The 25782-nt window shown below is 33.9% G+C and overlaps 1 protein-coding gene across 2 annotated transcripts; it reads left to right on the forward strand.

The window, feature by feature from the left end:
• Positions 1-4429: 4429 nt before the first annotated feature.
• Positions 4430-25509, forward strand: LOC149911408 (uncharacterized). 2 transcript variants are annotated; one of them, XM_090106151.1, is made up of 9 exons: positions 4430-4577; positions 4732-4829; positions 10390-10531; positions 20479-20647; positions 20980-21168; positions 21352-21590; positions 22886-23092; positions 23881-24076; positions 24608-25509. In XM_090106151.1, the coding sequence occupies exons 2-9, from the start codon at positions 4746-4748 to the stop codon at positions 24741-24743; spliced, it is 1362 nt and encodes a 453-aa protein (XP_089962277.1). In that variant the 5' UTR covers positions 4430-4577; positions 4732-4745; the 3' UTR covers positions 24744-25509. The 2 variants fall into 2 exon arrangements, with proteins under 2 accessions (XP_089962277.1, XP_089962286.1); XM_090106160.1 differs by having other exon boundaries at positions 4465-4577; positions 4735-4829.
• The last annotated feature ends 273 nt before the right edge of the window (positions 25510-25782 follow it).

Genomic DNA, 25782 nt, shown 5'->3' on the forward strand with positions numbered 1-25782 from the left:
GCCGTGGACGGCTGCCTTGCGCTCCGCGAAATACAAGCGCGCGTCAAACTCGACAACAACAGTCAAAACTCTACTGTCTATGCTACACTCTATGCTCTATATTTTGTTAATAATAATATTTTGAAAAAGTATTATAATATTATATTACATTAATAAGAAAATAAGGAGAATAAAATCATCTAACATTTATTTTTTTAGGATACCTACTAGCTTTTATTTTTTTCTGTCTACTTAAAAAATAATTCGGTGTTGCCAACAAACACCACAGGATGGCGCGGCGCCGCAATCCGCCGCGGCAACGAATTATTTTATGAGTTTTTTTCATAACTGGAAAAATGTGAGTTTCAGTCGTAAAAGGTAATAGTATCTCAATTATTGTGATCTCAATGGTTCCAGTATTCATTTGTTGAAGGATTGGAACCCAAAATGTAAGGTTTAATGCTTGTTTAATTATCAAATAACATTAATTTTATGCGAAAATAATATTATATAGGGAATTTAATAATTGGTGGAAAGAAATAAAAAAAACGATTATTGTGTGGACATTAATATATTTATTTAAATTTTTTAATTATATAAATTAATTTAATTTATTTAATTAATAGAATTAATTTTAATTTATCATCCCATAACATTGTAACCACTGTAATTAATGTATTTCAGCAAGCTTACATTAAAATACTTTTACAAAATTATGCAAGTGTAATACTTAATTAACGGTAATGCATTTCAAATAGGTAAATAACTTAGTAGAAACGTTGGGGGAAAAAATGAGGGCGCCACAGACTAAAAACGAATGACTACCTACCTACTTTAACACGAGGAAAACAGGTTGTCTGAACATTTAATTGTTAAAATTTTTTGAAAAATCATTTTAAGAAAATAAATGTCATCACATTACTTTTGAAATGATTTTTCAAGTCTCTCGAATACATAGCACATGCGTTAATTCATATTCAAATTAAATTCTTCAAAATAAAGCATGATTCACGCTACACCGTGCCGTCAACGGGCCTTTCACTGTCCCTGCCCCGTCAGGGCTCGATCAAACATTATTTTACACGAAGTTATTCATGCCCGACGGGTTGGCTTGGTTGGTAGTGACTAGTGGCGCTGTCTTCCCAGCCAGAGGTAGTGATTTCGATTCCCACCCGGGGCAAATATTTGTGTGATGAACATAGATGTTTGCACTGTGTCTGGCTGTTAATTATCTATATGTCGTGGCCATATCGTAGATTTGCTCATTTCATGAAATGGCCAACATAGTTTGATCAGATCGTTAAATCGTCAACGTTTCACGATTTGGTCATCGACATTTGGCCAGATCGTATAAAATATCTTAGAGAGTCCATAAAACATTAAAAAATTGTTTAATGTCATTTAAGTTAGTGCCGCGGTAGCGCCGGCGAATACCAGAAGCGAATGGTTTTTTCAATAGAAAACAGTTAGGTTAGGTTAGGTTAGACTTTAATAAATATTAGATTTATTTAAAACTAGGGGTCCGCCCCGGACTCGTACCGTAGTACCATCCTCGTACTTCAAGGAATATTAAAAAAAAAGAATTATCTAAATCGATACACCCGTTCACCCGTTATATACCCGTATATACCCGTTCGTATATACAGGGTGGAAGGTTAAGATGGGGCATGAAGGGCAGGTACCTTAACCGTTGTAGCTACATGAAAACGTTCTTAGGAGACTATCCTTAAATTCTTGAGAAATTTTAATCTGCATTTACAGATTTTTGAAAAAATGTACGGTCAGCAAGGAAATCGGCAGTTTTCAAAAAAAATTTTTTTGATGCTAATCGATCCAGTTTCTCATGGGGATCAAAACACTCTAAAAGACCAACTGAGGTATGAGTACTAGAAAAGTCAGAAATCGCGAAAAACTATTTCCACACATTCACTAAGAAAATAAGTGATTCAACAAAAGATGCGCTAATAGAAAACTCCAAAGAGATTTTCAGGCTTCATGGCTTCATGTAGCTACAACGGTTAAGGTACCTGCCCTTCATGCCCCATCTTAACCTTCCACCCTGTATTATGTACATATTATATAAGTATGTTTATCAGCCATCTGGTTTCCATAACACAATAAGCGAAAGCTTAGTATGGGATCAGATCGTGCCATGTGTGAAAATTGTCCTGAAATATAATAAATTTATCTAAAAAATAAGGTGTAACATGCGGATGCGGGATTGGAACGAAGTTCCTTTCATGTTGAAATAAGTATAATAGGAGGTATAATTAAATAAATTAACAATATTTAGGATTTAAAACATGATAAATGAAATAATCGAAGGAATTTACGCTCGGAGAGCGCTACGCACTTTAAAGCAAGTCTCGTGAGAATTTTTCATGACGCTCGAGCTCTTATTTAGCCTAGCGCCTCGCCAGCGACTGTTTAGTGCAAGTGATTAGTAGGCTGTGTAGTAAAGTGAATAGAAGCGTTTTCTATTTTTTTGCGAGTGGACTGCGAGTAGCCACGTCCCGCGCGCCCCCCCTTCCCCCTCACTCGCAGCGTGCCTGCACTCGCACTAATCACCTGCACTCGCAGTGAATTGGACACTACTCGCACTACACACCTGCACTCGCACTAATCACCTGCAATCACACTAATCAAAGTGTAAACCAGCTTTTAGCCAGCGTACCGCGCGATAAAAAACTTTGTTCCAAAAAATAGTTCAGAAGTTTTTGCGTGAAAACCAGACAAAAAACAGTCTTCTGCAGTTTTTTATTATAACATTATGTACCAACACGTACCAATAATAATTAATTGTTATGTTTATTATCTGTGCTCCGCGTGAATAAAGCACGAATAAAATAAAACCCATAGAAATCTAAATAACAAGACACTAGAAGTCGTAAGCGTGCGTGACCTTGTCGCCACTTAGGTGATTTGCACATCACCAGTTGCATTCGTCACTGTTCAGTTGCTCTGGAGACGTATGAGTGTATACATGGTGTGTTTCAGCAATTCCCATTGCGGAAATTCTTCCACAAGTTGTAATTATACTTATAAAGAAATAATATTTCATCGGAAAATATTTTTTTTAGAAATAATGCCGCTTTTCCTTAAAATTATAGAATATTTACAAGTATTACGAGTGTCACCATAGTAATCGAAATAACAATGAATGACACAGTCGACCATTTTTATTATCACGTTTGTTCGTATTGGAGCAAAAAGTCTCATATACTTAGGGATGTTATTCTAAAATAAACCGTAAATTCGTGCGTTAGGATACATATTCAAAAGCTTAATTTAATAGATAAGTTAGTTTTCACTAAAATCAAGCTGTCCAATAAAAGGCATAGTTTACTTGTGTGTACTGTTTAGCTATCGGTTTGAATGTGTTGATTTTGGCGACAGCGGTTTTCATACGAATTATGACATTATAGCACTTCTATGTGTCTTGTTATTTAGATTTCTATGATAAAACCACATTAAAACAGTAATAGCGCCATCTATGGGAATTTTTGGAGTGATTCATCATTCAAGCATCATAAATTATTATTTAACTGTTCAATGTTCATGATCTTCCCGCAGGAATGAGATGTTTCTCCGCTGTAAAAAGTAGCCCATAACACTCTCCTGGTTTTGTAATGAAACTAATAAAATCATACCTTAACGTCGCTTCGTTGTGACTTAAAAGAAGGACAAACAAACAGAGTTTCGCATATTAGGTAAATATAGGTGTAGGTATAATGTATAATTATTATTATATTGTACTAGCGGTCCGCCCCGGCTTCGCCCGTGGTACATATTTACGTTTTCTCTACATAAAAACCATCCTCGTACTTCAAGGAATATAATAAAAAAAGAATTAACGAAATCGGTTCAGCCGTTCTCGAGTTATGCGCTTACCAACACATTTTGCGATTCATTTTTATATATATTGTATTATGTTAATTGTTAAGATATTCTTAATAATAATTAACTACATAATATATAAAAAGATACTTACCTATTTATATAAATAGATTTTCTAAATATTAATGTATTTCCCATAAATTAAAAATTTTAATTTTAAATTTTAAATTTATTGAAAAGACTTTTTAAGTTGCGTAGAAAATAGATATTCATTACATAATTCTAGCAAACTGGTAGTTATAGAATACTTGCCAATATATATTGTCAGGCGCTAATTAATATAAAAATAATATACAAAGATGGTTATTTTGTTGTGAAATTCTTAATGGAATTTAATTAGCTAATTAATATAAGGTTATGAAATATCTTTTAAATAATTGAGGTATTCTTAACTACCTATTAAATTGACAGAATAGTTTTGAGAACTTCTTGTGCGAACACGTTGTTTTGGTCTTTTTATTAAATTAATAATATTAGTATAATTTGACAAGCATAAGCATAAGATTATTATAAAACAATATCCGAGTCGCAACTCACAAGAAACGAGGTGTGCTTATGCGGTGAGCCTACGGCTACCGCTTAGCGCCTGCCGCCTGCGGAGCGGCGTGCTCGGGCTCGGGTGGGATTAGTGGCACGGGCAGTTTTATTACGAGTTCTGTGAGGAGCGGGTGCGTTCACTCGCTAGCTAGCCCACACTTTAGGTAAGAAGCCGTTCAATCATCTATTAGCTCATTGACGCCACAGGAAATCGTCTATAAAACGATACATCGACCCCGACCACTATTGAACTATTCAATGCCCCGAATTTCGAGTGGACATTCCGGTGCATTTATATTTAATTATTGTTTTTAACAGCAGGAATAAAGAAGATGGCGAAGAAGAACGGATTGGAAATCGAAGCAGCCGTGGGGAAGTCGGAAGCCACCGAGTCAACCCCCCTCGTGCCCAAGGGTGTAAGTGTTTTAAGCGAGTGAATGATTTAATAATTAAACTAACAAAAAGTTTTTGCATCATAATCAGCGCGGCTAGAAGTTTTTTCACATCGCGCATTTCTGATCGCGTTTAACTAGGTATTATAAGTATATATTTTTTCTATATATAAGTAACATTTATAATAGACTATCTAATACCATGCAAAGATTATTCTCGAACAATATTCTCGTCATTAATTACAGCCGCGCTAGGTTTCTTAACAACATGGACAGACGATCGTTTGCTCCATCTATTCCCACAAAAAACCTTTTAGTATCTTGATAAATTCGTCAGGTAGATACCTCACCCACTGCCGACCTTATAAAAAAGTTTAAAGTAGTTTAACTTTTTCTTAAATCACTTTTTAGTAAGCACATTAATTATCGATGAGTGTTATGCTAATTATTTTAGCAATTTAAATAAATAAATGCAGTAAATGGGAGGAAGCATTAACAGCCTGTAATTAATTTGAAATAGTTTATCGTGCAATAGCATAATGATTAGATATTAGACCGGACTCTCAGTGGAGTTTCGTTTGCAAAAATCGCGGACCTAAATCTGACTTCTGATATATATTGTATAGATCCCAGACATCCTATAGACAGATGTTGCCAACCAGTTTTGTGGTCCGCCTGCCCGCACCCCGGTAATTAAATATGGCATAACTACAAAGAAAAAAATAAAAATTTCCAAAACATGCCGTGTGGGGTATCAAATGAAAGAGCTTATTGAGTAGATCACGAATATATAGCATACTATATACATTTCTTACACTTTCTCTAAGATTTTTTAGAAAATTTACGAAAATGGTCCATTTTTGAGTTAACTTTAAACCACTATAGATTGAAAACTCATGAATATATTTTTTAAATTATTATTTTAAATAATTAACAATAGTCCATTGTTTACGATTCAATATTTCGTACAGTGAAATAGTTGCATGGGGGAGTGGGGGGAGCATTCAAAGATGGCGAGTATATTTTCAAGTTCATATAGTATATAGTTATTTTCATCAAATCCACCACATAGCTCACTTATATTATATTACGAACTATTGAATCATAAACAATGGACTGTTGTTAATTATTTAAAATAATAATTTAAAAAATATATTCATGAGTTTTCAATCTATAGTGGTTTAAAGTTAACTCAAAAATGGACCATTTTCGTAAATTTTCTAAAAAATCTTAGAGAAAGTGTAAGAAATGTATATAGTATTCTATATATTCGTGATCTACTCAATAAGCTCTTTCATTTGATACCCCACACGGCATGTTTTGGAAATTTTTTTTTTTTTTCTTTGTATGCCATATTTAATTACCGGGGTGCGGGCAGGGGGACCACAAAACTGGTTGGCAACATCTGTCTATAGGATGTCTGGGATCTATACAATATATATCAGAAGTCAGATTTAGGTCCGCGATTTTTGCAAACGAACATCTCCTTGGAGCCTGCTCTATATTATTTGACAACGTGTAATATTACTGAAAGTGACGTTAATTTAAATCCGTTACTTCTTTCCAATTTATGTATAGACTTTAGGACTGATGTTATCATCTATTCCTTGTAACTCTTTGATCGATTTAATTCCTTGAATATTCAGTTCCAACTTCCAAGCTATACAATGTATAAGTAATAACTAAAATTAATTTAATAATATGATATGATGGTAACGCGCGTGCCCACTCGCACGCTGCAACCAACGAAGCGAGCACGAAAGTTGAAACTCTCATACAATATCACTTACATTTTGCGGTCTAGCATGTCCTTCCCTACGTATCATAGTATATTTCAACTAAACGCCAAAGTCCTAAGGACTTAGCTTGCTTGGTAACCAATCAAAGACGAAAATGTAATCTTGTATCCTATCGATTTGTTAATAATGTAACTGAAGTGTAATGTACCCTGGCCAGTGGCCACATAAGCACCTAGCTTCTTAAACCTTATACCTTATGACATTTGGTTGCGAAATGTAAGAGGGACAAACAAATAAACACATATACTTACATTACTTACGACCTATATAAATAGGATGTACTTATAGATAGCTAATGGCTATTATCTAGGAATTTTGAAAAACTCATCGCTTCTTGCGCACTTCACCTGTAAACCGTTTTACTTAATTGCAGTTATCTTTCCTAGGTTTAGTTTGATTTTGAGGCATAGGTATATGTTCCAAAGTATACACATATGAATTTTAATTTTTAATAGGTACTAAAAATTAGATATATAACTGAAACATTTGGTTTTCTCTATGTGTCTAGAGTGATACCTACCTATATAATTTTCTAGCTGATGTTTTTCTGAATCAAAACGTACGAGCTTTTTAAAAGCTACGAAATAAATTTTATGTCTCATATGTGAAACATAATTATACTTTAAGCATTAAAGGCTTATGTATTGTGTCTGAGAATGTTTGTTGTAAATGTATTTCAGAATTAATAAACCGCGTTTTAATTACGTCAACAAGTATTTTATTTCTAGGCATCGAAGAATCGGTAAAATACGTGGACTACTTTTTGACAAACAGGAAAGACGAGTTTAAGCTTTAAATGATTAAAGCTGTCGCTACAGGTAGTTGTTTTTAAATATAACTTTAATGTAATTCGTGAAATAAACACCTTATCGATAATAATATAATTTTATCAAGAAATAAGTCTCGATTTATTAAATAAATGTTAATAAAATGAAACGGTTCGATAGCACAAATCCCGGGCTTAAAAATGTTCCGTTGCATGTTAAAAATACAAATCATATATTTCTACAGCCAGTATTACCCTGGTTTCCTAGACATAACATTAATTAGGTTTTTACTTTTATCGCAATTCATTTTATGGCTTCTCTTTGACTATAGGTCAGGAATAGATTATTGTTGTCTAATTAATTTCGAATCATATTGAATCGCAGATTTATATATTATATATATAACATATTACTTTTATTTGTACAATGATCGGCTTATAAACAATTTTATTTGCTTTAAAACCGAAAATAATACATTAAAGAACCTGATGAATATAATATTATCTTGATTCGTACATATCTTTTTACCCAAGAATTTTAACTAGGAAACCAGAAAATAACTATACAAATACAGTTTTATCTATATATTATCTTGTTTCATTACGCTCGCTTGTAAAAATACTTTTCATGTACAACTGGAAAAATATTATAATTTGATGAGCATAGAAACAAATGACAATAGACTAGCATGTGATATCTTCTTTGTATGTGTGTTACTCGTCGTGTCTAATCAGATGTAAAGCAATGAAACTCAGACTGACCTTACAACTAATTAACCGCATAATGAAATATTAAAAACATAGGTAGGTATCTAATAGAAATAATTAAATGGAATACTTTAATTTGTATGTAGCTATACTTACGTAAAACTATTGAAAAATGGATTGTTCACACTAATCTTCATAAAAGCAATGAAGTTCCATAAAAGAATATGAATAGTCTTGCAGCTCCTAGTTATTATTCTGTGGTCTTGCTTAGATTCTGTCCACAACGACTAGATAAAGTCGAATATTATGCTATTTAACATAATTATCTATTATGTTTCTATTTTTATTTAAAACCTGTCGTGTAATATTATAATGTACACTACTCAAATATAAGAGAAGAAATAGTAATAAAAGTATTAATTATTATCCTTAGTGCAGATTAGTTGGATTTTAGGAATATTTTATTTCATCATCTTCATCATCATCAACCTACAAATATAATATAGACACGGGACAGGGTCACGGGCACAGGCCTCCCATGAGGGTATATAAATACCGCAAGTAAAAATTTTATTGTCATCCTAGGAGAAGGAATCTTTAGAATTTTTATTATTGTAGAAGAATAATATTTAGACTACATTTTTCTTCTAAATTAGGTACCGTTTTTAACTTTTTGATCCTCAAGCTTCACTAAGTAAGCTCTCACCTCTGGGACGGTTCCGCCAAGTACCAGCTGGAGGCGCTTGAGGCGATAGAGAGGCGTGCCAAGAGGCTCATAAACGACGATGACCTAGTAGGCAAAAACTCCAGAGCCTCGGTCACCGCCGCAGAGTGGCCAGCTTATCGGTCTTCTATCGGATACACTTTGGAGAGTGCGCTGCGGAACTGCACGATATCGTTCCGCCATCCCCGTTCTTCTATCGATCGTCGAGGCGCACAGACTCTAGGCATCGCCATATTATGGTGGACGTTCCATGTACCCGGACTAAGCGGTTTGGTTCCACATTCTTTATCCGAACCGCGAGGGACTGGAACATGCTTCCTGAGTCTGTGTTCCCCGACGAGTACAATATGGGGGTCTTCAAGCGTAGAGTGAACAGGTACCTTCTAGGGAAGCGCGTTCCATCTTAGACCACATCTCAGCTTAACATCAGGCGAGATTGTGGTCAAGCGCTTCCCTATAACCAATAAAAAAAAAAAAAAAAGTAATAATACACCCTGATAACCATAATATCGAGTTCTTTTCCATTCTTTTTGTATTCTCTTCTTTTTTCGAATTCGCATTCACCTATAAGATTATATTAATATCTGTGACTATACAGTATACTTAGTTTTCATAAACGTATTAAGTTTCACAAAATTGTGGACAGTCTCACAAACGATAAAAATTGGAGATTGAATTATAATAATGTGATGTTCGATGATATTGCAATATGTTCTGATACCGGTCTCTGCGGCAATCACATACCTAATGTTTTATTTATTAAATTCTATTTGAATAAGAATTTAGACGAGTTGCGTTATCTCAGAAAACAAGACATTTTTGTTAGAATCAACTCTTTGTGCATTGTAAGAAAACAACATGAAGGCATCATTCATATATTATCGTGGGTATTCTATTGGTTGGAATTAATATGATAATAATAAATATCCATTATCTATGATATTTGATAAATGTGGAATTTTAATATTAATTAAAAAAAATATTATTCTCATTAAAATGAGAATTTGTTTTGGAAAGGTAAATTATAAGTAATATTTTACTGAAATTTCAATCAACATTTAATATGAGTGGATAAAAACCAATTCGATATATTACATTTTATGTCAATATAAACAATAAATTCAGTTTTCCGAATGAGACCAAATATTGGGTAGTTACTAGTTACCTATGTAGGTACCTATTTAATATAATTATTAAAATGTAAATGTTAATTGTATGTACTTGTATGAAATTGGAATTTATGGCATACTTTACGCCTGACCTATTTAACACATGGAACTTCTGTCGCAGAAACAAAACTCAAAAAATTAAAAAAATGCGTGTCGCGTGATGTCGTAGGTCGTAGAGTGTTAACTCCCGCACTCCTGTAGGTAACTGAAGGAAACCGTGGGCGGGAAGTTAGTTTCGTTAAACAAAGTCGTATATATATGTATTATCATTAAATTTCAATTTCAAATTCTTTATTTGCTTTTATCAGAATATACCTCTAGGAATTGGTAGGGACACAACTCCATACCTAGATATATTTTTGTAAAAGTCAGGAATTTCAATTTCATATAATACGATCTAATGAACCATCCTACACAGGGTGTCGACACAGGGGATGGCGGCGGCTCCGGCAAGGGAGGTGGCCAGCGGGGCCTCTCCGTGAAGCAAACGGCCATCCTGGTGGCCGGGGAAATGGCCGGCAGCGGAGTCCTAGCGCTCCCAAGAGCTCTCGTCAAAACCGGTAAGCTATTATTGAAAATGCAAAGCGATTGTTTACTTTTAATGTGTTCGTTGTATCATTTATCTAATGTCACAGAATCCTTAATAGTAGCTAACGCTACTAATGTAGAAGTGTTTATTAAAATGTTATTAGTATTATTAAGAATGTTCAGAAAAATAGGTTAAAATGAAATTGCAATATGAAACAAACAAGATATAAAATGTCCCACTCGTTAATTGAAAATACGGTTCGTCGCTTCACAAAGACTTTCCTGGAACAAAAGAGAGATGAGATTTTTATTGAGACACGGTATTTGTTAGGTTTTCTTTAAATTCGTGTAACTGTACTTGTTATTTGTAGCTCGGATATAATAATACATGCATGCATTTGTATGTCCGACTATTCCCATAGTTACGTACCCTGGAACCGTCGTGGTTCGCTGCATAATTATTACCTTAATTTGATGTACCGTAATATTTAAATTCTTTTTACTGTAGTAATATGTAAGGTAGTAATAGGTATGTAATATTACTAAAATGTGAAGTATTTATTAAAATTTATCTTTGAGTCTAAAATCTAATATTTCAAAGTTAGAACTTAGAAGTGCTGCAATTTTTTTCACTTCGAAACATTATTAAGTAGGTACCTAGACTACCTACCTAGAAAGCAAAAGTATAATAAAAGTATTGTCCAGATCAAACTTGTAATTAAAAACATAATCGGATTACCAGAAGAAAAAACTTAAAGCAAAATTTATTTATTCTGAAATCGCTTAACTGACACGTCTTTTCAAAGTTTTATCTGTCTGCAGTACCTAGTAACAAGTCCATAATTAATAAATTGATGGGAAGTTATTTGTATGACGAGTCGCTCATCTATTGCAATGTTATTGTTCATATAACAAAGCAAATAATAGTTTTACTCAAAGCCTATTTGCTAGTTAAGTACTTTTCTTGGTGTATAATCTCCTTAGCGATTTTTCTTATCGAGTTACAAGCAAAGGGGTGTGGGGACTTTCAATTATGAACTACTTTCAACATTTTTATTTACACGATAATTTTGTTCCATTGTTATTATTGAAAAACTGTTTTGTAGTTTCATATTGCTTATTTATAGTCTTATTGTTTACTTTAACATTGTTCTCTAGTAGTATACTTATTGATATTTAATTGATTATATTGATCACTTTATTAATTTATTAATAAGTTAATAGCTTTCTTGATACTTTCTAGTTATCAGACGTATCTTCTCAATTAGTGCCAAAAACAAGTCTACTGATACACACCCAAAAATTTTGTTCTTAAATTAGACACAAACAAGTGGGTGTTATATTAAAATTAATAATAACCCAATTGTTACATCAAAATATGTTCAATATCACCACAATTTTGTACGGCTTCACTCCCGGAGGTCGACAACCCTTCACGTATCGTGCTTGAAATGTGAAGAAAGTAGCCGACGTATTTACGTATACTGCTTCTTTCATACACATATAGGTACATATTATTAATACATTATTTTTTTAATTTAGCTACGTTAATTATTTTTTTAATGGTGCTTTAATGATCTTTTTTGTACTTATAAAGTCTCCTGTTCCTGTCCTATACCTACTTTAAAACATTTTTTAAATAATTATATTTTTTTTAACCATTATACACATTACATTATTTTATATGTTTTTATTTATTTACGTATTTATTATTCCAAAAATCTAGAGTAATTTAAAATCGGATAAATATTTGTTAACAATTGTTTAGGACATGATTGGCGTTCTGTTAAAGCTGTAAGTTCTTTACAAGCTTACAGCTCATAAAAATTAATGAGGACTCAGCGTATTTGTTTCTTATACATTATATCTATTTATAAACATGCGCAGCGAATTTTGACGTATATATTTGTAGACAGCGAATGTTACTTATAAATATGAATGTTTTTGAGTAAGCGACTGTAGCCATGCGTGTGAGAAGCGCACGCGACCGCATACCGGCCATTAGACGCCGTTTACACGTCACGTGACAATTACTTTTATTTACATTTCATATCGAAACAGGATTTTAGGAAAGTGCAAAGTATCAGACGAAATTGGGCACATTTTCAGAGACTTACTTTGGTTAATTATGTCACTAACTGTATAAATTGCATCAACTGCAGACCGGCCGACGTGAAGCATGTAGCCATTAAAAATTATATCGATCTTTAACTGGATTTGGATTTTCTGTTTAATATTTATAAACATATTTTTTTAAACCTTGAATAATATATTTTGTGAATTGCGATAGGTACTAAATAATATATAGACTTTCTTGATCCTTTGGGATGTTTAATATAGGTATATTATACCTACATTTGATAATATTTTCCTGTAATCTTGGCTGTAGATCTCTGACACAAATACTAGCTTTTTTGATGTGACAACATTATTAAAAATAATTACAGATAATAAAGCGATTTTACTCAACTCCCTAACGATCTTAAGTTATCGATGTTGTGAAATTGATTATGAAACTTAATCACTTGATGATATTCAAGAAGTCGTTTATAATGTGGTCAAGAGAATTATATTTTTTCAAGTTCTTAGAATGTGTTAGTTCGTGGAAAATTTTCGTTTTCCTTACTTATTTTTCAGGAAAATGCACTGTCTGGCACTTGTCCTGGCAAAATATATATGAATGTTTGAGTTTGAATAGAAAAATATAAAAAAACCCAAAAAATATTGATAAAAGAAATAACTTTTTATTTTACATTAATGTGCAATAATTTGACTTTAGTGGTGTTAAAATGACAGGTACAATCTTAGGGTACATTACAGGCATGATGAGCCCTAAAAGATAAAGCAATAAGCCTTGCTAGCCTTTTCACCTTGAAATAGTCAAAATTAATTTCATAGAAACTAAAGTATTATATAAACTATAAATTATCGAATTTAACATTTAAAAACACATTTTTTACGATTAACTCAGCGTTTAAAGAGCAGAGAATAAACGAGTTTTATTCATAAATGTTTTTATAAGTAATTTATATGTAGGTATGTGAATATAGATTCTCTTATTAAGTTCACGTCACTCTAGAGATATATTTGGTGCACATACTATCAACTATGTAAGAATTCAGTATTAGGTACTTGGCTATACTATCAAAAATTTGTTCAGGCGCTGTACAAATAACGCGTTTGTTTGTTGTTCCATTTCTTGCACTTGCGATGTACACCTGTTACCTGTATTACCCATAGGTAGGTACATAGGTAATACATTTTTGTGAACCCTTGTAATATCAATTTGATGAATTAAGGTATATTAAGGTATTACATCAACAAGATGACATCTTTCCTTTAATTTTGTGCCCAAAATCTTTTACTCCTGAAACTTTAAATCAACGCTCAAAATTGCTAAACTTCTTCTTTCCACATAGTTTAAATTCCCCAAAGTGTTAAATATTATTTACCTTTCTAAACCGATATTTATCCATGACACCTTAAGTGTGAATATGTTTCACACAAACTAAAGCAACTTGTGTCCCTTCGTCCAGCATACTCACCACAACTCACCATGGAATCCTGATATTTCATGAATGTCAAAAAACTGTTCTGAAATAGTGCTAAATAGTGCCCAAAGGAAAAAAATAGTGCTCTTGTACTTGCGAAGTTATAGCCATAGTTCGATGAGTATGCTGGACGAAGGTTTCGCCCAGCATACTCACCTCCGTCCGGAGAATCTGTATACGCTTCAAACATAATTCATACTTCAAAAAATAGTTCCCAAATAGTGCCAAACGGTGCCCAAAAAGAAAAAACAGTGCTCGAATAACTTCGGAGTTACAGGCTTCGTTCAGTGAGTATGCTGGGCGTAGGTTCTACGCCCAGCATACTCACATCAGTGCGCGAATATCGAACGAGCTATAGGAACAATTTACGTCTCAAAAAATTGTGCTTGAAATAGTGCCCAATATCAGTCCAATTTTTGCTTGACTTTTGACCTAGAAAACCATTAAATTTGATTGTAAACTTCTACATACATTACATTGAGTACAGTCGAATACAATATTATTAACTTTCTTTCTTTATTACAATTTTTGTCTTGTGTAAATTATTAATTGTCTATGTAAGGGAGTATTTACTTTAGAATCGCAATATTATTAATTACACATTATTTTAATAATACTTTATAATAATATGATTAAGCCTTCGCGCGTCGCATGGGACCCCGGTAGCTAGGAACAATGATTTTATATATTTGTCTAGATCACGGCGCTTGAAGGATTAAGATATCAAATGAAGTAAATCATGCATGAAAAATAAAGTTGCTGTTATTAATGCTTACATTACAACTGACAAAATTATTCAAAATAATCATTTTCCGGATCAAGGACGGTACCACAACGTTTACGGAATTGACCTGTATTCCTCATGCGATAAAGTTCAATATAGTGTGGCAGTAATGGATGCACGTACGGTCAATAGGTATGGGGCTTACGACGCGCGGCGCCCGCGACGCTAAACATTTTTTTATATGTATATTATATACAATATTAAAACTACAATTTTTTCTATTTACATTGATTATATTATGAATGTTAACAAAAGCTGTGAACTAGTTAACTAGAATTCTGATTACTTTGGCCCTTTAAATAGTAATAAATAACGTAAGTAATTAAAAAATTTTTTTATTGCTAAACCTTTCATTGATGAAACTATTGGAAAGAGTTTTAAAAATTTGTATAACTATGTCACAGTACTAGTTTTGACTGGTTATAAGTTTTGCCTGCAACATATATACAAAAAGAAACTGTATAATTTCCTTTTTACAATTTTTCAAGATATTAATTTTATTGGCTGCAAATGACTGTTTTTATTCAGACAAACACACAATGCAATGAAGTAATAGACTTCATTTACGCTTAAAGTTTCATTCATTTATTATTATTTATAAAATATATAATAATGCATTTAATCGAAAGTTTTTGACATGTGAGAAAATACCATAATTATTTCCAATAACATGAAGTCTACAATTAGAAAGTTTAATATTTTTGTCCAAAAACATGTGTCGACGACTGTACCCCATTTTACGTTAGTATGTAGAAGTTTACATTAAAATTTAATGGTTTTCTAAGTCAAAAGTCAAGCAAAAATTGGACTGATATTGGGCACTATTTCAAGTACAATTTTTTGAGACGTAAATTATACCTATAGCTCGTTCGATATTCGCGCACTGAGGTGAGTATGCTGGGCGTAGAACCTACGCCCAGCATACTCACTGAACGAAGCCTATAACTCCGAAGTTATTCGAGCACTGTTTTTTCTTTTTGGGCACCGTTTGGCACTATTTGGGAACTATTTTTTGAAGTATGAATTATGTTTGAAGCGTATACAGATTCTCCGGACGGAGGTGAGTATGCTGGGCGAAACCTTCGTCCAGCATACTCATCGAACTATGGCTATAACTTCGCAAGTACAAGAGCACTATTTTTTTCCATTGGGCACTATTTAGCACTATTTCAGAACAGTTTTTTGACATTCATGAAATATCAGGATTCCATGGTGAGTTGTGGTGAGTATGCTGGACGAAGGGACACAGCAACTTCCTCATTCGCATATAAATGAAAGGGCCGCTACAATCGGTCAATGCACCGACATCACTGAAACGCACGAGTATCCCACATTTGAGACAAATTTCTGTATAAACCTGTTTCTCGTTTTTTCCACTCACATTATTATAATAACGTCCCACTCGCCGGAACTTGATCCAATAAAAATTGTCCAAAATCAACATGATTGCAACTCTGCTATTAAAATTAGGTACCTACCGAAACTTTGCATTTATTTTAACTCGGTATTTAATATTTTATGCCAAATTCCTGAATATTTGAAATATTGAAGACATACTAGGTATAAGTTTCTTTTTCTCTGGTTACCACGCGAATCGCGATATAAGCCGTAGGTGTGTATGTATTGCAGCCTGCAGGTAGTTTTGTTAGCAACTGTTGATAATGTGCACTAATTAAAATAAAAGGAAGTAGAAATATTGTCGTCCTTTTCTGTCTCATCTTTGTCATGTCTAAGTTGAAACTTTTTAGCTTAAAATATTAAAACCGTCTTTTTTAGCTTTTACCCACGCTTATCTTCTGTGATCCCTTTTTATTAAGACGTCTAAAACTTTTTGTTATTAAATAGTAGATATCAATTTCTATTTTTTTTAATTTATTTAAGACCTTTTACATATAAGTATCACATTATACATCATTTATTAATTACCATTCAACCTATTTGAGAAAAATTTATTAAAACATAAACTCAATCTCAACTTTATTGAGGAAAATGAATGCCAATAAAAATGACATAATATTGAGACGCGTCTTGCCGCGGTCGCTCGCCAAGTCGCCACAAATGATACGTTCCAATCGCAATATCATACGAGGCGCAGAACACTTGGCTCCGTTAATTATTTCCTATCGTAATGTTGCGCAACATTATTCAATAGAACCTTTGCTGACTTAACTAAAAAACTGACGAACAACCCACGGCCGATTTCAACATTCTCGACTTTGTTTATAAATTAACATAATTCGGTTATTTTAGTTACTTTCTTGATTGACCCTATATTTGGAGTACGTGAGCGAGACACGTGTTATCTCCAACGTCGGTGTGAAAGAGATGGAGCTAGAACCTGTCTTACGGGTTTTGTTTTAACGAGCCACGGCCGGAGGACAATCCTCGAGTTATGTATAAAATATAAATACTAAATAGTAATAGACAATACAAACAAATTGTTAACTTTGCTATACAATCTGAGAAACCTAGAAGTTATAAAAAAAGAACCATATCATTCTGTTTTTAAAAAGTATAAAGCACGTGCTTTTTTGTCTGTGCCAGTCTATTTGTTATGCCCAAAATGGGCTCAATACAAAAACACCTGTTTTCTACGTATCCGACATCAAAATTCAATAAAATAGTATTATTATGTATTCTAATTTTCTACGTCGGTCTTAAGAAGGGTTGAACCTAGTCCTAGTGCATGACGGGTGCATTGCGGTTTCTAATATAAGGTTTCAGGCACACGACACAGTTTGTATTACAATTATTATGAAGGATAATTATAATTTCACAAGCAAAAAACTAAGAATGAATAGAAATTATTTATTTTACATTTATTTTTGTCATAAAATAATATTTACATTGAAGCCAAAGCCCAAAATAAATAATAATGTCAATTTTATTGTAACTTAAACAATTTGGGTAATTACAAGTTTACCAGAAATGCATTAGATATAAGAATCATACGAATCTGGAAACATTTACTACAAACCTAACCCTGCAAGCAGTGAACACCAATAACTAACTACATACATAGGTATCTACTAGGTATAAAAAATAAAAATAAAAAAAATTGTCAAAACCGGATTCATAGTGGAATGCCGTGCTATGTAGATTATACATACATAATAGATACTGCGTACTATGACAAACTTTAACTATTATTTTATATTTCTCTGAAGCCCGTGTTGTTGACCTAATCTCTATCGCTAACCAACAAAAAAGAGACAGACCGTCACAAAAAACGAAATAATTAAACTTCATGTATAACACACTCGCGGCCCAACTCCCAACACAAAGAGACACAAGGGATAGAGGTACAACGTCTGCCTATAAGGATAAAAAAGCAAGAAGTATAAAATAAATCGATAAATAGAGGCTTCTAAAAAAGTGCAATTAACGCCCAGACCACTAAGACACCAACAACCAAATCTAATCACGTACCTCTTGCTAGAAACTCTGAAACTTCCCTAAAAACCATACCCTCCTTATTGAACGTGTAATTAAGCTAAGCACATAAATCTCAAGTTAACTACATAATTCTTCACAGTCGCTGCGTCAAGACTTTCATAGTATTAATCAACTCTCTTGGCGCTGCTCAGCCGTGAATATCTCACGATAACTAAATAACTATGAAATCTATTTAAATCATAAATTAGTTCTTCCTTTGTAGGCTCTTTGAGCCATTCAATGACTTGATCTAAAATTGTTGCATGTTTATGTTTCACTATGCCAATGCTTATTTGCTTTCTGTTTAATAAAACTGCGAAGATGACGCCTTTTGCGATGGATAAAATAGGTATATTATGAAATCCTCTTAAATAAGTCTTTCTTTGGTTCTACCGTTAATTAACCTACATTGAGTAGCTTTAACACCCTCTTTTGAAAATTCAAAATCAGTGTACCTAATCATATTTATTGCATACTTTAAAAATACAAGAAAAACATTTAAATATATATAGATTTACAAAGATACATAGATTTACATCTGCAAGTTGCAACAGGTCACGTGACACGATCTATTCTGAACTCAAAATCTGAATTTCAAACAGTATTTATGTACTTATCTAAATCTGCCGTGGGACAGAAACGAATGTTTAGGTTATCTTGTTAATCTGTATTGGTATTCAAATAGATCACAATCAAAACCAGCTCAGACTGATTTGTTAATACCTAACGCCAACAAGTTTTGCCGTCATTTTGAATTTTTATCACCCATTATGCACAAAATTGTCATAAGGTAGATAATAGATCTGCTGTTTCCTATAATATGATGTGTCTATCTATACTTAGCTCATTATAATATTATGTTCCATCAATTTTTTAGCTTGACACTTTGTTGTCCTTATACATACATATTTAATTTTCACGGTCTGCTCAGCTTTATCATCTCATAGCCCTTTTTGGAAACGTATTTGTCTCTTACAAAAAGACATAGGTAAAATAAAGTATTTTTTTCAATCGGAATTTATTGAAGGTTCGTGCTATGGTTTAATTATAGATGTTTCTATTCTATATTCTGCTGTCATTAGTTTGAATAATTAAATATATTATTGTGGGTGAAACAGTATTTCTCACAAAGAGTATAGTTATATTATATTATATAGCTTTGCCCTTAGTAAGTTGTGTAATTTGATTAAAAATGTCACATAGTTTACATCAAAAACCGAATTTTATACTAATATACCGACCATAGCTTGGCCAACCAGTTAATAAAAACATGTTTTAGATATCTTTGAGTATGTAAATATTAAGAATTAATAAGCGAATTGAGTCGAAATGATTCGGAATCTTCAAGTATTACTAACAAATGTGGAAGTAGGTGTCTCGTAGACGAGATTTCTCCTGCATTTTGAGCACGCACTCTTAAAGTTTCCCCGCGAAATTATGTGCAGTAATACTTATAATTATAACGACTTGACACTCGTCACTCGCCTAACATCATTACACAGATCTAAATCTGTATTTGAGCCGCGCGAGCATGACAGTCGTTCCTCAATCGAATTTCGATCCAAATTGGATGGAAATTCATTTAGGTTTCCTAAAATTTATTTTGTCGCGTAAACAAAACTTGTATCAAAAATAGGTAGGTACTACATAATTTATCTTTCATAAAAACGAATATCTAATAATACATATAGTTCAAAGTACGATCCTAAAAAATATTTCTCAGATTTCCTGTATCTCTCAGAATTTTCATCCATTTCTCCAATTACCGAACTTTTTATCATCTTCGTTCGATCGTCTTGTATTTCCTTAAAAACTGTACGCCTCCATTTACTTGAACTGCAAACTTACTCTTCCGAGTAAGCGATAACGTTGGTTTTAATTAATGTTATATTGAGATTTTGGTTTGCTTTTAATTGAAGTATAGTGTTACATAGGGAACGCTGCAATTCTATATTTAACTACTTCGAATACACTTGCAAATTTTCATATCATGCTGCAAAATTTCTGCGAAGTTAAACAAATATGTTGTGAATTTTGCAATTGTTCAGTCAAAGTTGCTGTATTTAAGCGAAGTATTTTTTCAGTCTTAAAGCATTATTTGAGGCGTACACTTTTTTATATGCAATTTTCCAGCAATGCAAAATTTTCTGATATCCAAATTGTTTTTTCTCCGTCGCCCTATTTTAAACTGAATTCTCGTTGTTTGCAGGATGGGTCGGCATCCCGATCATCATAGTGATGTGTATCATCGCAGCCTTTAGCGGCAAGCGTCTCGGCGACTGCTGGACCATGGTTGAGAGCCGCAACCCGGACATGCGGACCAGGAAACGAAACCCTTATGCTATTATCGCTAACGAGGCTTTGGGACCTATTTGGAGGTAAAGACATTACACGTAGGAGGCCATATTTGTTATGAATATTTACTTATCTTTTCCAGGATTGATTCAATGAAATTTATCTAGAATAGGAATTTTTTTTAACTGTTCTGTGGCTTATGATAGTTCGTATCAAATAGAAATTCTTAATTAAAATTTCTCATTTTTTATACATTTTCGAATATAGTATCACAATTTTAATCGGCATGTTATTGAAAACCTTTCTGTAGAAACATTGCGATCCACGAAATATTACATTACAATCGATATAAAAATCTGAGTGAACTTTGAACTATAGATGCCTGACATAACTAACAATATGTTCGTATTCCCAGTGTGGGCGTGTCCCTCGCACTGGTGGTGACGCAGTTCGGCATGTCGGTGGTGTACCTGCTGCTGGCGGCTCAGATCATCGAGCAGATCTTCCTCTCGCTGATGCCCAACGTCACCATCTGCATCTGGTACCTGGTGGTGGCTGGGGCGGTCACTCCGCTGCTGCTGTTTGGCACTCCCAGGGACTTCTCGTAAGTTGGGTATTGGTGGGATCATTTGTAGATTTATGCGGTAGGATTCGACTCGACTACCAGAAAAAATAATTTAGTGTTTATAAGAACTCAGAAGGTATTTTTATCAATAGCATATCATCTAAGTAGAAACTTAATATCATGGTACTACAAACTCATTCATTTCTTAAATTTTTTCCACAGGTTGCTAGGCTTCATCGCGTTCATATCGACGGTAGTGGCTTGCGTGCTGTACTTTATCCAAATGATGAACGACATCAAGCCCTTCGTGTTCCGCTACGGAATCCACGGCTTCACGGACTTCTTCCTGGCGTTTGGCATCATCATGTTTGCATTTGGAGGAGCTTCCTCCTTCCCCACCATCCAGAACGATATGTCTGACAGATCCAAGTTCAATACTAGCCTGCAGTACAGCTTCCTGGGTGAGTTTGTTGGAATCTTCATCATCATTGCCATTGTCAAGTGCGCTTAGTGTAGTGTAGTATATTAACATATCTTTGATGTTTCGTTTGTTAATTTCATCATCATTTTTTCTATTAGTTGTTTTTTATTGGAATGTAATTTTAAAAAATTTACATCTTTCATTTTCAATTTTTGTAATCGAGTAAAATTAATGAAGCAATATCGCTCTTTCGGCCCAGCGTACCATAAGTTAATTAACCTCATCAATTGGGCCAACGTGTATACTCTTTAAAATGTTTTTCATATATATTTCCGTTTTACATTACATTATTTGGATATTGCGATTTGCGATATTGTGTTAATTAAAAATGATTCAATTTTAATCGAAAACAAGTTTCTTTTACCTAACTTGTTTTATAATATTCTCTTTTATTTGTCGTGTTTTGTTAGCTCCCCCACCATTAGTTAATGCTCTTTACAAAACTTTTTTCTCATTCATGTTAGAATTATTATATTGTACTAGCGGTCCGCCCCGGCTTCGCCTATGGTAGTTACGTTTTCTCTCCATAAGAACCATCCTCGTTATTCAAGGAATATTACAAAAAATAATTATCGAAATCGGTCCACCCGTTCACGCGTGATGCCGTGAACAAGGGAAATACGGATTCATTTATACAGGGTGTCCCACTGTTGGTATACTAAGCTCAAAGGAGGTTATAGTTTTGCATACGCTGAGTACGTAAAAAATATTTAAAAAATTCCAGACTCATTTTTTTTTCAAATAGATGAATTCTTAAAAATCTATGTGTACACCCATAACAAGCAACCCGCCCATTTTAGCCACTAGCACGTGAGCTTTCATTTAAGATTATGTTTTCATAGACAAAATGCTCACATTAGAGAAGCGGTATACGACGGCTGCGCGAAGCTAGGGAAGAAAACATGGATTTTCAGGAAAAAAATATCAAAAAAATTTTGACGTAATTTTGTTGTTTATATATTTTTTACGTGATCAGTGTATGCAAAACTACAAGTCCCTTCGCGCTTAGTATACCAATAGTGGGACACCCTGTATATAGAGACTGGAGGTCCGTCCCGGCTTCGCCCGTGGTACATATTATTATTATTTCGCAATAAAAGGTAGCCTATGTCCTTTCTCGGGTATCAAAATATCTCCATACCAAATTTCATGCAAATTGGTTCAGTAGTTTAGGCGTGATTGAGTAACAGACAGACAGACAAAGTTACTTTCGCATTTATAATATTAGTATATAGAGATTTACCTCTTTTCTAATACATTATTATCCTTGGACAGCAATCCTGGCCCTCTACCTGCCAATCGCCATCGCCGGTTACGCAGTATACGGTGAAGCAGTAGCCCCCAATATCGCCGCATCTCTATCAGCTACACCATTGTCACTCGTGGGGAATGTGTTAATGGCTGTCCATTTACTGGCTGCTTTTATTATCCTGGTGAACCCAGTTTGCCAGGAGATGGAAGAGCTGTACAGTGTACCTAATGGTAAGTGAATTTACAATATTGTGTTATGCAATGAATCATGAAGTCCTCTAGAAATTAAAGGCTAAAAAATACCATGAAATCAAATACTAGAAAATACCATGAACTCCTCTTTATATATTTCTGGGGAAGTTTATACATTTGAATAGCGCGCCTAAAGATAAGTGGAGAAAATATGGGAACCATGTTATCCTATGAATCTGCATCAACGTACTTATATACTCATGTTGTTCAACTCCTAGGATTATCTAGAAATTTAAATAAGAAGTGGAACAATATTCTCAATTTTATTTCATACAATAGTTTTATCGTGTATCTGCTATCACATACAAATGGTGAAAACTGATCAACAAATCATTGAAAAACGTGCCTCGAATTTATACCTATTAATATGAAGCTCTGCCAACCCTATAAATACCAAACCCCGATTAAAACATTAAAAGGCCCACAAGGCAACTGTAACATTACCAATATATTACAAGTGTTGACAGGTAACCAGTAACCACTTACCATCAGGCCCTTTGCTTGCTCTAAATAAAATAAATCTCACACACTTTTTTTTGAAGTGAAAACTTCTTTAGCGGCGTTGGGTATAAAATCTTAAACTCGCGTCAGGACACGTGGCCTGATCGAAAAAGCGTAAGACGGATGGATATCAAACATAATCAAGTTTTCACTTCTGCCGGCACTCCCGGAGTGAACCCGTCTTTTTATTGAACGAACGATCTCGCCTGATGGTAAGCTGAGATGTGACTAGATAGAACTTCCCTAGAACTGACCTCTTTCTCCAGACTCCGTGGGCTACCGGACCCTGGTGCGGCTGTCCATCATCGCCGGGATCCTGTTCATCGGTGAGAGCATCCCGCGGTTCTACACGATCCTGGCGCTGGTGGGCGGCACCACAGTGGCTCTGCTGACCTTCGTGCTGCCTTCCTATTGCTACCTGAGCCTGCTGAATAAGGGCCCGGGTGAGGGACAGGCCCCTATGTGAGTATCAACTAGCTGTGCTCCGCGGGTTCACCCGCGTGGCTCCACTCCTGTTGGTCGTAGCGTGATGATATATAGCCTATAACCTTTCTCGATAAATGAACTATCTAACACCGAAAGAATTTTTCAAATCGGACCAGTAGTTCCCGAGATTAGCGCGTTCAAACAAACAAACTCTTTAGCTTTATAATATTAGTAGTTATAGATAATGTGTTTTTGTATGTATGTTTGACAGAAAATTACTGGACTGTTTTCATAAATTCAAAGCAAAAGAGCCCATTTTTGCTCATGCACATTTACAGCTGATAGCGACAACATGCCTTGCCTATGACATTTCTTAAGGTCTTGTATAATATGCTGGAAGTTGGAACCATATCGATTCAGTAATGAGATTATGATGTCAAAATATTTGAAGAAAGAGTTACTTTTGCTTTCAAAGAATTAAAGCTTTCAAAAATTATATTGGCTACATTTCCAGAACAATAAAATTTAAAACCTTGAAAATATACCAAACTCATATTTTCTCACCAGCACCGCCTCCGGCTGGACGAAGCTGTTCTGTTGGGAAGTGATCACGGTGGGAGTGGTGGGAGGGATCTTCGCCACTTACAGCGCTCTCAGCGCCATCTTCAGCACCGCACAAGCGATGCCGTGCTATCTGCGATAAACACACTTTTTGGGGTAATTACGGAGTGGGGAGAAAAAAAAACAAAAAATCCACATTTTTTGCATCGAGCTCACAGTTTTTTAGTTTTACGTGTCAGGCGTTTGAAAAAATACAAAAAATTGCATTTTTGAGCTCATTTTTTTGCAATTAGCTCAGTCTTCCCAGCTGGGAATATTCATTTGAGCTGATCGTTGTTGTAAGAAAAATTGTAAAAATCAAACGATCCTTCGAGGTGGAAATCACAATTTTCGAAACAACCCTACATTCGGAATTACCCTGAAACATTATTTTGAGAGCAGTGCGGATAAAATAATATGAACACAAAGGGCATTACACAAAAAATTGTAAAAACTTATTTTTTATAACAGCCCTAATACGAATTTGCATGTTTTATGCGTTTTACAGAGTTAATATACTCTGCTGTTTATTTGTTTGTTTTTACTTTGCTAATAGATATTTTATTATTAAGGTGTCCAAGAACCCATCGTAAAATCCTGCATTCTATATTGCGTTAACAGTTTGCATTTTTATTTAAGATATTGAGATCAAAATATAATATTTATACGGAAAGTTAAGATTCAATTAAATAAGATCTAATACTAGGTACGATAAGCTAACACTATTTTGTAATAATAGAAGTAGTTATTAAGGGGTTTTAGAGGGTATTCCCTTACTACTTTCGATCCGATAGTTTTCAAGTGTACCTAAATACATTAGTTTTTAATTTTATGTTTTCTACCTTACTTTAAATAAAGTCTTTTTAATATATCCGTGTTTTACTTGAGAATACCCTTTCTTTTTAATTCCATACCAATGAAACACAAAAAATAACTTCAGATATTATAGAACCTACCTAACCTACCTGTACCTACCTGTAAAACAGGTAAAACTTTGATTATATATAAACAACATTAACAATCTATTTTTTTTTCATATTAATGTTTTCAAATTGTTTCTCATCAAACGTTACATCATTAATTATTTTATAGAACGACCTTCCAAAATGAGAACACTCCATAAAATGGAGAATAACAAATAC

This window comes from Colias eurytheme, chromosome 1, assembly GCF_061535395.1.
Source record: "Colias eurytheme isolate Ceu_HAF_F1 chromosome 1, ilColEury1 Martin Lab GWU primary, whole genome shotgun sequence".
Lineage (NCBI taxonomy): Eukaryota > Metazoa > Arthropoda > Insecta > Lepidoptera > Pieridae > Colias > Colias eurytheme.